The 18,054-nt window shown below is 27.8% G+C and overlaps 1 protein-coding gene and 1 long non-coding RNA gene across 14 annotated transcripts in view; both read left to right on the forward strand.

Annotated features, from left to right (window-relative positions):
- The window catches only part of LOC121114753 (uncharacterized), a 170,333-nt gene extending 168,629 nt beyond the window's left edge, over positions 1-1,704 (forward strand). For all 13 annotated transcript variants that reach the window (XM_071887205.1, XM_071887208.1, XM_040708805.2 and 10 more), the window contains one exon: positions 508-1,704. In XM_071887205.1, coding sequence (XP_071743306.1) covers positions 508-1,092 — 585 coding nt within the window. In that variant the 3' untranslated portion in view covers positions 1,093-1,704. The remainder of the gene's footprint in view (positions 1-507) is intronic.
- A 764-nt stretch (positions 1,705-2,468) lies between these two features.
- LOC121114756 (uncharacterized) lies at positions 2,469-14,464 on the forward strand. Its single transcript, XR_011779325.1, has 2 exons — positions 2,469-4,538; positions 13,722-14,464. It is a non-coding gene; the product is annotated as an uncharacterized lncRNA (long non-coding RNA).
- Positions 14,465-18,054: the final 3,590 nt, after the last annotated feature.

Consider the following 18,054-nt stretch of genomic DNA (forward strand, 5'->3'; position numbering starts at 1 on the left):
TTTACAATAGAAAAATTATAAATTATATTTCTTTATAACTACTTTCATTCAAACATATCTTAGGAGATTCTGAATATATTTGTACAAAGTAATGTATGAAACTAGAGAGGCGTGGATAATGTTGTTGAACATTTGCAAAACACTCATAATAATAGTAATTCTCGTAATAATCCATTAAAATGAAGGGGAAAAAAGTGCAATAATAATAAAATACATTATTCTCATTTTTACTAAAGAAAACCTTTGTTTAATGGGCATTTAATATTTATAAGAAGGCACATACTTGTGTCTCGGATATTTATATCTAATGTACATGTAAATTCAACAAATATATGTGGAATTGGTTATCTTACAGCTCATTTTGTCTCTCCTCCCTCTCTCACTTTCATCTAATAATTTCTAATTTAAGATCCCTTGTAGTTTGTTTTCGTATCTTTCCTTTAAATGTAGGACAAACAACCAATCTCCTTCCAAAAATCATTTTATATATTATATATATATTTACAGGAAATTGTTCGTAGTTCGGATTTGCAATCTTTACCCATCGAAGCTATTCGAGGAGGAGATGATCCTCAAGTCACTCCACCTATCCTAACGACACCCTACTCCTCTCAACTTCTTCACTCCCTGAACTCTGTTGGAGCACGCAAAGGCTTCCATAAATCATCTTCTTCCTCTATGGAGATCCTATCCCCTTCTGCTGATCATTCAGCACTTTTATGTCCCCTCCCTATGAGAAGAAGTGGGGTATCCAGTAGCAACAGCGCAAATAACACACCTCAAAAACTCTCCAATTCAGACACTATATTGTGGAATAGTAACTCTCACCTGAAAAATACACCGCCATCTACGATTAATAACAGTAATAAAAGGAAGAGTACTCCTGTACAGCAGTGTGTGTACTTAAGGCCAGAGCAAAATATTCCGGACATTTTTGGGAATGCTGCATTTAAGCCTATCCTTGATGGCTTAGATTCCAATTTTAAAAATAGTGGAGCTTCTCGGAGAGCATCAGAAGAGGAAGGATCACGGGGAGATGCAGTCATATCAAGGGATGACATTGTTGTTGCCATGAGATCTGTTAATGTTTGATTTATTTAACTTTAAAAGACTCGGATAGGATCTTTTAACTTATATTCATTATATTTGTATTGGTATTTTGAAACAATCCGTTTGCTCAGTTAAAACCATCTCTTAGTACCATGACATTCTTCACTCTCGCGATCATTATTATTTATTTTATTCATTGTTTTTATAAAAAAACGGATTAGGTCCAAAAAAGATTTACAATAACATATATGTATACTGTTCATTTAGATGATTTTCTTTTATTCTAGGAGTGAAAATATCATATTATATCAATTTTTTATAAATCTTTCCCATATCTTATTTACTTCCCATTCCGACTCATAATAATTGAGGAACCACCCAGCTAGTTGCAACGGATTACAAATAATAATATGTACAAAATGTTTAGTTATCTTATATGAATCTATGACACAATGTATGTAAAATGAAATAGGACTTCTGAAATTTGCGGAAGTATGTTTATTTTATCTATCTCGCAACCTTTGAAAATGAAAAATAAAATTTCATGTGCTATTATGTCTCATTTATCTTAAAATAATATGTACACGATTATAGTTAGAATTTGTTGTAGTTTGTGAAGGAATACCTACATAATATATATTAATTAAAATGTTATTTAAAAAGTATTAATTAATGATTTATGTTCTCTAAAAAAATATATATATTTTTTGGTTCGTAGCTAAATAAGTACTCCTCATTTTTAGTTACATTCTTGGTGTCAAATACAAAATATTTTGCGCCAATTAAAGAACAATAAAAAAACTTGAAAATAAATCAAAAGGCGTGAGCAAACTAAAAACAATAATATTATCTTGTAGATAGCGGAGATGTACTAAGTTTTTGTAATTAACCATGGATTATTTAACATCTGTATGAAGTATTCACCTTTAAAACTACACAACCTCTCAAGTATAACCATTACTGTATTGATTCAATTAATTAATTTATTTTATTGTTTAAGTGAAACATGAATTACTTAATGTAATGTTATCTATAAAAAAGAGATGCATCTAGAGACGCTCTTCTCCAATAGTAAAATACAAGCAAAATATAATGAACTAGGAAGGAACTGACAATATAATAACTACAGGAATAGGGTTGTCGGAACATTTTATTTTTTGTGGGTGAAACTTGAATGAGTGCTCCAAAATAATTTATCAATTATGATTCAATTTGGTCAAATTAGGAGCAAATTTTTTTTATATAGAATTCCCTTCTTTTCCATTCATATTTAACTTCAAATCCCATATCTTCTTTATCAGCGAGTATGAAGGAAGAACTTCTTATTAAATTTCACCGAAGGAAGACATTTTTTGAAGGAGTATCTATGACATAGTGAGTAGTGACATAGTTTATTATTAAATGTGAATGTCTGTGTGTGTGTTGGTGTGTGTGTCAGAGAATCAAAGCCAAACCAATGAATGGATTTGGCTGAAATGTTTCATATTTTTTTTAAGGCTCAAGAGCTGGTTATGGTTACAATTTTTTTACCTTCAAGGCAATTACGGCCTTAAAATAGGATTAAAAAAACCGATTTTTTTGACGAACAAACTCATATAAAACAAAAAATAGAGATCTTAAAATTCTAAGAATTATAATCGCTGCATGTCGGTATGTATATTATCACAATTTTTTTCCAAGGCAATTATAAGGTTTATAGCAGAGCCCTGTAAGGAGAGTGACGTCACGAGATTTCAGCGCCCCCTTGTGATATATATCAAATGGCCCAAAAAGAACTTAATACAATAAATAAATACTTAAAAAAAGTTTATGCTCATAATTATTATGAAAAAATGGAATAATTACTTTAATAATAATTCCTTTATCATACTTCATTTTGCATACACATTCTTTGTCTTTCGAAAGTAGAAGAAGCTATTTTAATTTTTTCGATCATCGCAGTTTGCATTCGTCAATGTATGTGGATTCTTATACTAACATACTTAGATACAGTAAAAAAATAAAATTTTATGACATTTGTCGACATTTATAGACGACTTAATTAGTGGAACCGCAACTTCAGTTATAGAGCTAACAATTTTTTTCATTTTTTTATTGATTTAAGTAAAGCTTCTATTTTTGCAAATTGATCCAAACAGTTCTTGGTGCAATACATTAATTGAACAACATATAGTTCCTCAACGAATCTTAACTGAAGTGAATTATCGATGGTTTTATTAAACCAAATGCGGATTTTGGAATGTGAAGACTTGCAACTTAAAATTTTTATATGGTTTGAATTAAATACCGAAGAGAGGCACATTTTAAAGACTTAAACTTTGATTCTGCGTCCCAAATTTTGACATCTTTCTCCTTCAACTTATTCTTTAATTCCTTCATTTCTGCTTCATAGACCCCAAAGTGGATTTCTATTTTGGAATTTATTTCTTTAAGATGTTTTAACTCGGGAGAAATATCTGTAATACATACAAATATTATTTTCTAAGGATAAAGTAACTAATGCAAATATATATATATATATATCAATATAAGAAGTTTCATTTCTATTGTTGATGAAATTGGATTCATGCCCACTAATTCTATTTCTCTATTTTCGGAAGTAGGAGGTTCCAAATAAGGAGTAAAGTATGTATGATCATGAAATTATGGAGATTTTTTTTTTTACCTGAAAATCGAAATAAAAAGTTGCTTGGGATTTCCTCAATTATTAAATTTTCTTACCATCAGCATTGTTCTCCCGAATGAAACTAGGTTTGTTGGAGTTTTTGGTGAGCCTTGGAACTTTAAGTTTTAGATGTTGGAATGACTTGAGAGTTGGAATTCCTTATTTCTTTAAAATGTTAAGAGCACAATCCAGAATTGTATTATGGTTTCCAAAGATTTCATTTCATTTTTAAGGACCCATTCCCTTCCAAGGAATTTGTCCCTTGGAAATGAAAAAAGTGTCATCCCTTCAGCTGAAGAACGATTCCTGTAATCAACGGCGGACGACAAGAGGGCATACTTGGGGTATTTTAACAAAATATATCGCCTTTCTAGAGTACTTCACCTAAGATATAGTATTAAATTTTGAATGTTTTGGGCCGTGACTCAAACACATGAGGAAGTCAGCTATCGTCAAAGCGGATAGCCTGCTGAAGTAACTCTACTTATGGTGCTCTGGTTTATAGAAGAGAGAATAAGACTTTTGACAATATTTATATTATTAAAGTTGAGCGAACGACAGTTCAACTTGTATATTTTTTCTTCTCTACACCTTATAATCTCTTTTATAAAAAGTTACGAAGATACATAACCACATTCAGCGAAGAATAAATCTTTATTTTTCTTTTATATGAAACAGAATAGTTCAAAATTAATTTTACAACTCTTTGATGATTCATCCCTTCATCACAAAATTAAATCTTCTCATTTACAATTGTTATTTAACGGAAGAAATACTTTATGCAAGGCTCTACGAGTTTGCAAATCTAGTGTCTATCCAGATGGTAAGTAATCTATGAATAAGCATAAAAACTACTAATAAACAATAATCCTCGGCTATGTAAACAAGACACCAGTAAGAAAACAACGGTCACGTCCCATTAATTAATCCTCCGTTACTTTCCTTCAAATCATAATATGAGTAACTAGCTGGAGTTTTTAGTTTTCTCAATAATAAATGGATATTTTTTTACCTGTGGTCTAAGAGAGTTGAACGTTGTTTCATCAAAACATTTGGGATTGGATCGTCGTTTGGTCAAGAACATTATAAGAAATCCGTTGTTTAATTAGCTTGTGACAAAAGCAATGTATTGTGTAGGAATTTCGTCTATCTTAAGATTAGTTTCTACATCCATTGGACATTATTGTAATCCAAATATATTTCTGCAAGTTATAATCTTCAAAGTTTAATACTTTTAATTTTCAAAAGGAAAAGGTTAGGTTGTTTAAATTGTTTGTTGCTTGTAAGAGAAAAAATGCCACGAAAGGATTAATATGGAAACCACGGCGTTATCTCATAAAAAATACTATGTATATTGTTGTCAGTTGTTTATTTTTCTACTTCTTTTCTCCTTATCAGTGCTTTGAACGTTGATCGACTTAATTTGAATTAGCTCTTGAATTGATGTAAGCAGAACAGTTCAGACTAAAATTTAAAACCACTTTGACAACGGTAGCAAGATACAAAATTATTTGATCTGAATCATTGTTACATATTATACCTAATGAACAAATTGAATACTTTTGATTTAAGATATTTAAATTTGCCCCGATATAGTATTTTAAATATATAATGTGAATTTTTTATTCTTTTATTGTGACGATCAATTTGGTCGACTCTAAGTGCAGCTTGCAGCCCTTCCAAGATGACAATAATACCAGTTTGTTGATAGAAGTTGACGATGATTCGTGCAAGGAAACTTCAAATACATTTTTCAAGTTATTTCAAGTTACCTTTGATTCGTGGTAGAATAAAAATTCAATCCACACTCAATTTTGAAAAATAAAAATCCAGTTTAATTTGGCGTTGAAAAATTTTAGATACAGAAAATAAAATAAAATTTTCTAGACTCTATAACAGTGATTCCCGAATTTTTCAAAACGGTGGAGTCCTAAAACATTTTTTAATATCTTGCTTCATTTATAATCCCTCTTTTCAGATTTATCAAGTGGGTAGATGATTTATATAAAAGCATAATTATCATTCTTTAAAACCTTCATAATTAATTATTTGATTTGTTAATAAATCATTTATTAATTAAGAACAATCCCCAAAATTGTGTGCAGGAAGTAGATAATAAATTAAGAATTTACATAGTGAGTAGAATAAAAAAATGATAGGATATTTATGTATCTGTGGTGTATAAACATCGTGAGGGAAGTAACGGAAAAAAATTCCCGACTTTTGAAATATTTTACATATTAAAGAAATAGATTTAAAGGATTATATTCGAGCAAGGGAAAATAACAATGAATTAAAATGTATATTTATATTAAAAATTAATCGATACTTAACTTCAATTTGGTATCTTTTAACCATTTTATATTAACTATTGAAGAAAATCACGTCATATTTTAACATAAGAAAAGGATAAAAACCGCAATTCATTAATATTTAAGATCTTAAAATATAACCAAATGAGGAAAAGAAACAAAAAGATAATGCAATTTGCATGCAGAGAAAATAACGTAACAAAGGAAATTTAATTTTTAAAATAGAAACGGTTTAGTGATATTTTTTTGAAAATATTGTTGCGTATTATTAAAATTATATTATCTAGATTTTTTTAGGTTCAAAAAATGTTTATTTATACATGTTTTTCCAAATTAATATTATTTTATAAGTGATTGAATTAAAACTAATAATTTTAAAGGGATGGTAATGTATAAGTCTCCACCTAAAAAGATTAACTTTTTAGAAATATACCATTCTTACAAATTTGTACGTGCACATAAAATTCTAAATATGAACTTAATAGAATTACTTAATGAATAAATTATGACTTGATATGATTAATTAGTGACTTTTAATTTTTTCACTAACTCTGGCTCCCAAATTACTTAATAACATTCAAAGAAAATATTAATAAGTGATGAACAAAATCTAAACCCTTAAGCTTAGGCGTTGAAAACAATTCAAAATGCAACATAATAATTTAAAACGATGTAAAATTTTTAATCATTTATTTATAAACTAATTGAGGCCAGACTCTTTATGATTGAGCCGTGTGTTCAATTGTAATATAATTTGCTTTTTTTTTTGTTACACACAAATCGTGCCCTTAACGTGAACTAGAGTTGTGGGGAGGATGTCCACAAGCCAATCTTGCTCCTGAATTTCTATACTATATTCTTTTTCTATTTTCCCCACACAATTTTCCTCACATATTCAACTCTCATCTTTTGAATAGATGGAGGGATATAGAATATGTTAACCCATGTTTGTTTTTGCTTTTCTTATCTGTCTCATTACAAAGATTTGGTTTGCTGTGATAAAAATCTTGGAATAAAATTCGAAAAACGTACTCAGCTGTACTTTTGAAAACGATTCGACAGTGGTTCAGCAGTTCATCTTTACAATTGAAGAGACTATTAAAATTAACTGACTCATTATCAAGTAGAAGTGCTCTTACCAGAAATAAATTCCATGATGTAGAAAATCTCTTCCAGTAAGACTCTGGTAAAGATGTCAATAGCTATGCTGGGCCCATGGTAAATTTTTCCTTGAACTGATATCCTCTATTTTTCCTAAAATATATCATTATTTATAACGATGCTATCCAAGTAAGGGATTTGATATATATGTATATGTACATATTTAGTTAAATTTCAAAACTTAATGTTTTTTGAAATCCATCTTCTTATAACAACATCTTTGTATATAAATGAATTCTATTATAATTTATTTTCTTTGGATGTATAAAAGTTATAAAGTTTTTTACATAAAGATCATTAAAAGCCATGCATTACGGATTTTTTTTTTTTTCATTTCTACATAATATTTTTGCATGTAAAACAAAGGTAGAGGAGGCACTGACGAATATTTATTATAAAAGAATCCAAGGTTATTTAAATAATTTTTCTGAAACTTGTAATAAGCTTTTAAAATAAGTATTTGGTCGATAAATGAACAAATATTAACTGATGAAATTATAGCACGGCCAAAAAAAACAAAACAATTTGAAATATCTATCTAAAATATGTCAATTAAATAGTACGTTAATATTATTTTATAAATATAATGGGATTTATATATGAGCGACGTATGTACTTACTCCATGAATAAATAACAATTCAAAATGGACTCAAAACCCGCAGGTGTAAATTCATTTGCAAAAAAGAGTTTTAAATTATGAGCTAATTTAACCAAAATATGATGATGCTACCTGGATTTATATTGTGGGGATAGAATTTAATCAAATGCATCTAATAATATTTGTTTAAATTATTATGTGACGTCATTGGAAAATAGATTTCTTCTATATATATACATACCATGTGCTTCATTCAAATGTTTCATATAGATATCATGTACATAAAAATAATACATTGTGGTCCTGAATTAACCATTAACTTTAATTTAATCATTGTATGCAGATACTTCGTTACCTAAGCCAGAAATATTGCAAAAGGTTTTTGTCAAAATATATTACAGTGATGGCTACTGCCCACACTACTGCAAATGAAGTTCAATAAATGTCCAATAATGCTAGGACCTTTGACTTTGTAATATAGAATATGGTTGAGGAGGAGGCCAATGCAGTTTCTAGCGTCAGTAAGGAGTCCCTTATAATGTTGAATCGGTCTAAAAAATCAAAAAGGCTTCAGTCCTATCAGTCTCGTCCTAATAAAATTTGACAGTCCTAGGACCGGTCCTAATGATAATGATTTTATGATAACTATAACGGCTGATATGACGTAGTTACTAACTATTTTCTTTCAACTGTTCAACATAACCTTTTTCAAGAGACAAGATACCAGAAGTTTAACACGGCGTTACCTCGCTAACACAAAAATACCCTATGGCTTTTGTTGTCCGCTGTCGATTCCCTCATCTTACTTCATACGTTATGGCTATTCCATATTTTATTCTTTTTGATTAATGAACAAAGGAATAAGTTATGTTGTTATACTTATTCTCCGTTTTCATAAGAACAGGAATACAATTTCTTATTGAACACTCTTCCTTTATAATATATATGTACATATATTGGCCATTTTATTATTTTTATGAAGAAAATTTGGTTATCATACAAAAATACAAATATATAACTACTATTTTAATAAAATATTACTAAGCAATATTATGAATTATAGTTATACTGTATTATAATACAATATATAATAAAATACTATATAGCTTTTAATAATAGGTCAATTTTTGGTGGAGCAACGCGTAATGTAGAACTACGCCTCATTGCCTTATCGACCCTTCCCAATTATTAGTATCATTTTTCGTTGAGTCTTTAGGTTAATTTTTAATCGAGGTTTGGCAAAGAGGCAAAGCAGAACTATGAAATCATACTCAACAAAATCCGCAAAAAACGTTACAAACAATATAGGGCAATAAGGCATAGTTCTACTTTGCCTGATGAAATACCAACAAATCGACCAAGTATGTAATTCATTTTAAAAATGGTGAATAAATAATATGACAGTGATAGTGTGAGAATACATAAGATATAAATGGCATTTGGTATGATTGACTTATTTGGCTAACTACCAGAGGATATCGGACGTTTTTCTGTTACTTTTTGGAGGAAAAATTGTGTGACACAATAAAAGTTAGGACGTGTTAAAACAGGAGGATTGTTACAAGAACTTATTATTATACGTTCTACCTATCATGTATATGTTTAATTGAATTTTTTTGATGGGACTCTAATTTAACGTCACCCAGTACAAAAGAGTAGATAATATATGAAATGGTATTTCCGAATTATTCTTTGAAGTATCTCCATATGCTTATTGCATATCATGCACCTATACCATCGACCAAGTAAAAGTTTTAAGAATAAAAAAAAATTAAAATACTTTTGTCAGCATACAAACATCGGGTTTCCATTTAATTTTAAGTATAGTTTTTCAATGTAATTTGATTCACTTGTGTATGTATCCATGCAAAAAAAAAGAAGAAAAAAAAAGAAGAAGATAAATACACCAATTTACAACTGTTTTAATTACATATTCTTATTTTGATAATTGTCTTATATACTTTACGACTCAATTTCAGCCACATGATATCCCCTGCTGCTAACAAGTAGGGATATAAAACAATTTAAAACACTGTTAATTATAACCATAAAAGTTTCATTTCAATCTGGTCTTATCAGTTTGAATATTTTTGACTTTTTTTTTTACAAATTTGGAAATGCCATTTTTTTTTTTTTTTGGTTGCAAGTGATTTTTTAATATTCATCATATAGTTGTATTCATATGTTAGCTAGCTGATCTAATTCTTGATCATAATTATACTCAAATGCAGTAATTAAGTATTGTTGATATCTACATATGTATGAAATGCTATTAAGTTTTTATTTTTCTTACAAAAAATAATACATACATCATTTTACTTTGCCTTCAGTTGAAATAATTTTTAAGATCATTTAAGACAAGGATACAGTCAATTTTTTGTCTCTATTTGTGATCAATTACATGATATTTTTCTATGAGTAGAATAGTTATGAAATAAAATAGCGAATTGAGTTAAAACAATCTCGTCATAAATGTCTTGTGGAATTAGAATGACTTCATTTATTAATTATTAGTGTGATTGTAAAAAAATTAAATCAACCAAAAACTAATATTCTAATAAATATAATACATTAATTACACAATTTTTTATCTCAACTTCCTCTTTCATTTCAATAAAAAATAGCCCTTAGTTGGTCAAAAAAAAAAAAAGGAAGGATAAAAAGAGTGAATATTCTTTATTTAGAGTATTCCTTCTTAAGATACAATATTGAATTATTACTTATAAATTCTGCCAATTAAGCTATTTTAGTTAATAGCATTGTATACATACTATCCAAATGCTGTTTTTTAAATAAGATTTATAACAAAATACAAAAAAAAAAAAAAAAAAAAAAAAAAATGATTGTCTAGTATTAGGGGAACAAGTATGTAGGTTGTTTTTTTTACCTGATTCTAAAAGTATTTACTTAACTAATTAAAATATTGAATTATTTTGAAACATTTTTCCTTTTTTTGGACTATTTTTTAAATCTTTTGATTGATAATTTTTTTAGGACGTCAACATTTTAGAAATACTCTAGAAAATAAATATACTACTAGAAAATATAATTTTCAAAAGTATTATATTTATCTTTCGAATATTAGATTAAGATTGGAGTGTATATTTTTTTTAGAGGAAAAGTGTATCTTTAAAAGCAAAGGTCTCCCAACCTTTTTTGTGCAACATACCGGTTTCATCATATAAACAAAAATGTGGACCGATATTTTTGTAAATCTATATATTATTCAAAATGATGCAAAAACATTTTTTTTTCATAGAAAAGAGAGTGACTCGAACAATAAAGTGTATTTTGTAATTTCAGTAATATATTTTAAAAATGCGTTAGTTATTTTACACAAAAAGGTTTCAATTCACTAAAACTCTTCATTTTGACAAAGATAATTCTTGAAGCTTGATTATTTTAATATGTAAAGTTCTTTATAAAAAAAATATTGATCCTTTCCAAATTACTATGTTACTAAAAAGATTAAAGTCCTAAAAACAAAAAGAAAAAAATGGTTAAATTATAAAATGCAATGTTAAATTTGTCTTGTTTTGTCACATTTAATATCATTCATATTTAATCGGAAAAAAAACTTGTTTATTCAACCGGAACATTTCAAAAAATTGTTTTGTTTTGCTTTGTCTCGGAATTGTGATGCAAAATATATTTATTGACGAATAAATCTTGTTCATTTATAGCTGACAAAATCAACTGCGATAGTGAAGTGTTTTTTTATAGCCATATTCTAATGATTACTTAAAAAACAAAACGATACCAATCTTTTTTAATCAAAAGTATTAGTTTTAGCTTAGTTTTAGTTTATTAAGGTATATGGCATTAAATCCCTGTAATTAAATATTAATGGCGAACTTTTTACCCTTACTCCTTGTTTCTCTTTGGTTGTGTAGTAACACCAAACAATTAAAAAAAAGTAATCGAAAAATGACATTTTGAAAATGGTAAAGTAATAATCAAGGGGAGGCGGTAGGAAAAAAAGGAAAATAAATATTAATAACAATAGAAATTGGAACTTATCATAGCCATCAACTCGACAATGTGTGTAGTGGTCGTAGACACATTCACGCGATTATTTGGATAAAAGCAGTAATAATACAAAAACAAAGTAGTGAGAAGTTAATACATACATGTGAATGGAGTGAAGTATATATTTGTATATATCCATTGCAATCAGACCTTTAAGAAAAGTAAAAGATTTAAATAGATGATATGTTGACAATGAAAAATTAATTAATCAGCCATAATATTGTTTTTTTTTTTTTTTTTTTTAATTATTAATACGAAAAGGTAAATTAGTCATACGACATACACTATGAAGTGTGAGAGAGGGATTTTAAATATGTATATGTCTGTACAAGTTGCGATTTTCTCGTCTTAAATGCATATTTTAATTACAAAATTGATTATTCTAATGCCCATCTATTAATCGATACTATCATTTTATTTTGTTCTATTAAAATTACATATTTATCTGCAATATAACTGTGAGTATTTGAACTTAAAGTTACAATTTGTACAAAATCGCAACTTGTACACAACATATACTTTTTATATAATTTTTAAGTAATAACATAAAAAAACAAGCACTTTACAAAATTGTCACTCAATATGGCTACCTTCTGCATTAATCACAGTCTCTACACGTTTCCAAGGCCTAGCAGGAGTTGATGACAAACTCCTGAGACAAGTTGTCCCACACAGCCACTATAGAGTCCACATTTGGGTGTGAATTTTTATTGGTTTTCCATATATATATTTACTTCAGACCAATACGATACAACACACGGAGCAGCAACGCCTCCATGATTATTTTTTGTCTTAATTATGTTGATTACAAAAAATATTTATTTATTTGTGTCTGCTAGGTGCGCTGATGAGGTAATGAATTGCTCTATAACTAACTACTCTACCTCAATGAATTCAACCTTTTGATGGAATTATCAAGGTTCAAAGGGACAGAATCATTGTATACATTATGAGGAAAAAAGATCTGTAATATTTCAAGAGCAGAATCTTGCGGAAGGTATACATTTCCAGTACCCAAGAGTTGACTAGTAATAGAAAACTCCTAAGATCCTTTTGCTAATATATCACGTGAGCTCAAATTTGAGTATTATGTTGTCCATATCCATTGAGTTTATTCACAATTCAAATTTTAACTTCCTCAAACTTTAGTACATTATTCAATTTTATTTTGAACGTATCTACAAATTGAACTGAATCCATTAAATAATGAAGGAAAGTCCATGAACCTTTGAATATCTTCAAATAATGAGTCATAATTTATAAAAATACAACCCAAAATTTAGTGAGTATGAAGATATATTATTAAGTTATAACTGCAGCAAAAGTAAAAAACTTTATTTTTTTAAAGTAAAACTTATTTTTAAAATAAATTATAAAGTTTGTTTGATAAGCAATGCAACTCAGGTTTGGTTGAACAGTATTATTCTGAAATTTGTTCTTTTCTGCAATGCAAAAAAAAAAGGATGTCAAGGAACCTATATTATATCATATTAATTATATACCGATGTATATATATTTGATATATTTTTTGATAGAAAATAGTGGATCTGTCAATAACTTTAAAATGTTCAAAATTAAAGTCCATTCGATATATTGATTTGTTCATATAATATATAAAAAATTTGGAATATATTATATTGTTTAACATTGAAAATGAATAACATTATTTTTTTTCCAAATACTCAAAATTATGGTTTCAAATACTTGGAACTTTGACCAAAACTATATTGGGTCTAATTATTTGCTTAAGTTTCAAAATTGAGGAATATCCTGATTAGTTCGGACGAACACAATCCTCCAATATTTCGCGTTGGTAAAGTTTAATTTTTTAAGAACTTTTAATTTGGGTGCCTGTCAATTATGTTATTATACCGCTGTCTTATGGCGTCTTTTTCTTGCCGCCAGGAACATTGATGTATCAACAAACATAAGTGAAGTTTGGGCATATTGGTGACAGCTGGTCCAGATATAAAAAAAGATTGAATGTACAGAGGAGGAACGGTGTAGCACCGCGACGAGGATTTTTGTACACAACAAAATCGATATTTCAAATATGACTGGCGTCCCCATCCGGACCGTGCAAAAGATTTTTAAAATATTCTGCATCTTGTAGTGTCTCAGACAGGTCCCTAAAGTGGCTGGGTTAGTAATACTATGACTTCATTCGGAAGGAAATATGGACACCAGGAGTCCGGATTGATGTATTATTTGGTCGGGGGCTAAGCTGCATCTAAAACTAAGCAAACATTTAATGCGTTGGTCATTACCTCTATCAAGGAGACAATGACTAACATGACAAGAAAAAACTTCGTTAAACGCTTGCTTCTCCTTCCGGCCCGGATCCAGACTATGATTGTTACTGGAGGCAGATTCATGAAATGAGCCCTTTTTCCAACATTCATATCTACAATTTTGAAATTCAACTTTCAAGTAAATCTGCTCAAATTTGTGATCTCACTTATATATTTACTATTATTTTTTATTATTGACAGATTGTACCTACTTCGTGAGAAAAGGTTGTAAAAGTCAATCATTTTTCTTAACTAAACGGATTAGATATAAATTTATTTTAAAATAGTTTACAAATTAACAACTTTTTGTTCAAATAATCGTAAAAAATTTCCTAAATATATATATCAAAACTCGAATGCATTCTTCAAATTTATTTTCAAGTATAAATTATCAATGTTGGGTAACATGTTTTCAAAATTTTGATCAGTCAAGTCTCAAAACATCAAATTAATTACTCAACTTAATTCCTTTACTATCAGTCACAACAATAATTTGTACATGAAACTCTTTTATTCGAAATTTACTGAGATGCTAAGGATTAATAGACATAATGTATACTAGTGAACAAACTACATCACTAAGAACAAAACCAATTATACAATACCACAGTAAAGAAAGTTCAAATTACTTCCTCAATTAAGTGTGATTACTTTTTTATTAGTTAGTAATAAAACATAAGGTAAAATTAAATATTTTTGACTTAAGTCAATTCATTTGACAATTTAAAAAAATATTATTCACTATTTTGCAAAAGAAAGGAAGCAACATTTTTTGCTAACTGTTCGATATGGAGGTCTCAAATAAGTCATATATATAAGAACAAAGAGAATTATCTCAATATATTTTTCTAGTCAAAATTTTATATTGATTAAAAAGCATAATCATAATATCATATGCTTTAAAAATATGTATGTAGATTAAAGATAAATCAACCTTACAACAGTTTATTACTAATTAAAAATTGTCTAAATATGCCTCAAAGGTGCTTCAAATTTAAAAAAAAACAACAACTCATAAATGTCTAATGATTGAGTGTAAAATGAAGTCTCTATTTTGTTTTCAATCAGATTTGAGTCCAATGTATCTAGAGTTTTCATTGCAATTATTAATTTAAAAATTCTTAATTTATGTTAATAGAGTCTCAACAGGTAATATCTGATCGATATTCACTAAGTGATAAATAACTATTATTTTACAAGTAATATGTAGTTTATATAAGATAAATAACGTTTTTATCCAGATTTTTTCGTAGTGTAGTATGATATTTTCTATTAATTATATATTTACACGTAATGTTAAAAAATCATGGGATTAATTGGTTTGTAAAAATCAATAGATAAAATATATGCTACTAATTACTCAATGGTATTTCCTAGTCATTTAGCGCCAATCATTCTTGATGCATAAGTTTTTATATAATTTATTTGAGCAGTTTGTAATTTTTTGGTTTAAAAACTTCACTGATGCAACTGCATATATATAATCAATGTATGATTAAACAGAAAAAAATGCGATTTTCTTATTACTTTCAGTGTTGTAAACGCATTTGCGTCATCAATTTTTTTTTAATTACCAATCTAACTTAAGAAGTGTTCTATGGAAAAAAACTCATATATTTTTCAAACAAATATTTCGCTGTAACAGTCAATCAGTTACATTAAATTTAAAAAAAAAATCCATTTCTAGCAAAAAATTCAATCAAATCGTTAAAAGATTTTTATTTACTTTCAAAAATAATAATAAGGTTTCCTTACAAATCAACAAAGATTTTAACTTCCAAAAATCAGATAATTCTAACAACATATTAACGTAGTGGGTGTTTTTCTTGGTCTCAAGAGATATGATCTTTACCGTAACTACTCTACATCTAGAAGGGTTGAGTCAGAATTGCTGTATAAAAAAATAACTTTAAGATTTTTTGAACACACTTCAAAAACTTAAAAGAATACTTAAAATGTATCCCATTATGAAAAATGGATCACGTGCTCATATTAAAAAAAATTGCATTATCATCATTAATATGTTTTTTTATGTTTGACTAGATCAATTAATTACAAGAGAAAAAAAAGATACGTGGTTTAATTGACATAAATCTTGTTCCTTGACTATGTCTTAATATCTATATGAGAGCAAACTCCATAAATAGCTACTTTTTTTCACATTGCCTTTAATGGAAAAAATATGAGGAATTTGACGTTATCAAATTATAACATAATTTTGCATCTTGTATAAATATGGAAAAATATTTTTTTCTTCTTCTTCATTTTGGATGACTACCAAATTTAGGACTTAAGGATGTCATCTGTACATGTTATTTTTCAGTTTTTGTCGTTTTATTTTGGAAAAAATAGAGTTGTCAATAGCTTATATAAATATGAAGGTATATTTTTCAAACTAATGATTATTTAAATCCTAAGGTTAAGGTAGTGTGTCTCAAACCCTGGACCTTTAAAAGGAACATTAAAATATTTTCAATACATTTCTTGATCTAGCATATGAAATAATTTAAAAAAATATAAACTATTAACATTTTTTTCCCTTTATGCCCTAAAAAGGGGTATATTTGTTGTCTACTTTAGGCATTTAATTAAGACGTTTAATTTAGAAAATAAATATTTTAAGGTACTAGGAAAATTACCCAAGGTAGAATACTGCCCGTCGAGAAAAATTGACTGTTGCGGAATATTGTCTCCAAAAAGCATTATTTTTAGTTATGTTTGAACATACGAAGTTCCTTATAACTAAACTAATGAAATTCTTGAAAATTGTCTGAAATCAACGAAGTTTTATGTTAAAGATAATTTAGTTTTTTGAAAATATATTTGACTCATTTATTTTAATCATTAAGAGGCTTAATTTACAATATTAAGCTTCTAAATGCATTATTATTATTTTTGCCGTTTTCAATAACGTGTGATTGAAAATAAAGGAGGTTGGTTAAAATTTATAGTTTTTTTTTGCCTTTGAAAAAAAAAAAAAAAATCTCATCTTTTGCCAGCTGTCCTTTTGATTATTATTGCTTCATATTTATGATCTGATTCTTGATTTACTGAACTCCAAATATATTTTATATGATCTTAATATACCTATATTGTGTATTATGTAACATTTGACAATAATGAAGCAATCGGTTCATTCGGACCCAAGTCCCCTAAATTTTAACTTTTTTTTGTCCTTTTATTGAGATGGTGGGGTTTTAATTGCTTTTATCTCATAAATCATGCAAAGAAATGATAAAAATGTATGATTTTGTTAACTATAGAATGTATTTTTGATTTTTTTTTTTAAACATCTACACATTTCGTCTTCATTTTTCCCTTAAAAGATCTAAATTCAAGAAAAAACCATACAATATAGTTTGTTGGTAAATGTTTCTAGATTAAAAATGAGTTTAATTAGTTCTGTATCGTTTTATGAATCCGAGAAAATACTTTGTCAGTACAAAAACTTACAAAAATTAATATTTTCTTTGAAAATATATTAAATTCCTCCTTTTTGACTACAATATACCTAATAGTTGTAAAGTCAAAATACAAAACTTCATACTAAAATAAAAGGTATACATATGTGAGATTTGTTGTATGAAACAATATTTTTTTAAATGTATTAAGCTATCAAGGCTTATTATTGGTATATAAAATTTTCCTCTCTGTAGACCATAAAAACATCAACATTGAATTAGAAATCTTATTTTAATGTTTTCTCGAGGTAAAAACAATCAGGAACACACCCTCTCAATCAAAGAGCTAACATTTATTGACTAGTTCTATTAACTATTTTAGGGCATTATTTATTAAACCTTTTTGAAAGAAGGCTTGAGAGATTCAATAAAAGGCACATCGTGTACATTGACGTTTTCACCAATAACAACAAAAAAATTTGAGAAATTGATTGATTTTTTTCTGATACGAATCATTAGTTATCATAACTAATGTGATAAAAATGG

This window comes from Lepeophtheirus salmonis, chromosome 3, assembly GCF_016086655.4.
Source record: "Lepeophtheirus salmonis chromosome 3, UVic_Lsal_1.4, whole genome shotgun sequence".
Lineage (NCBI taxonomy): Eukaryota > Metazoa > Arthropoda > Copepoda > Siphonostomatoida > Caligidae > Lepeophtheirus > Lepeophtheirus salmonis.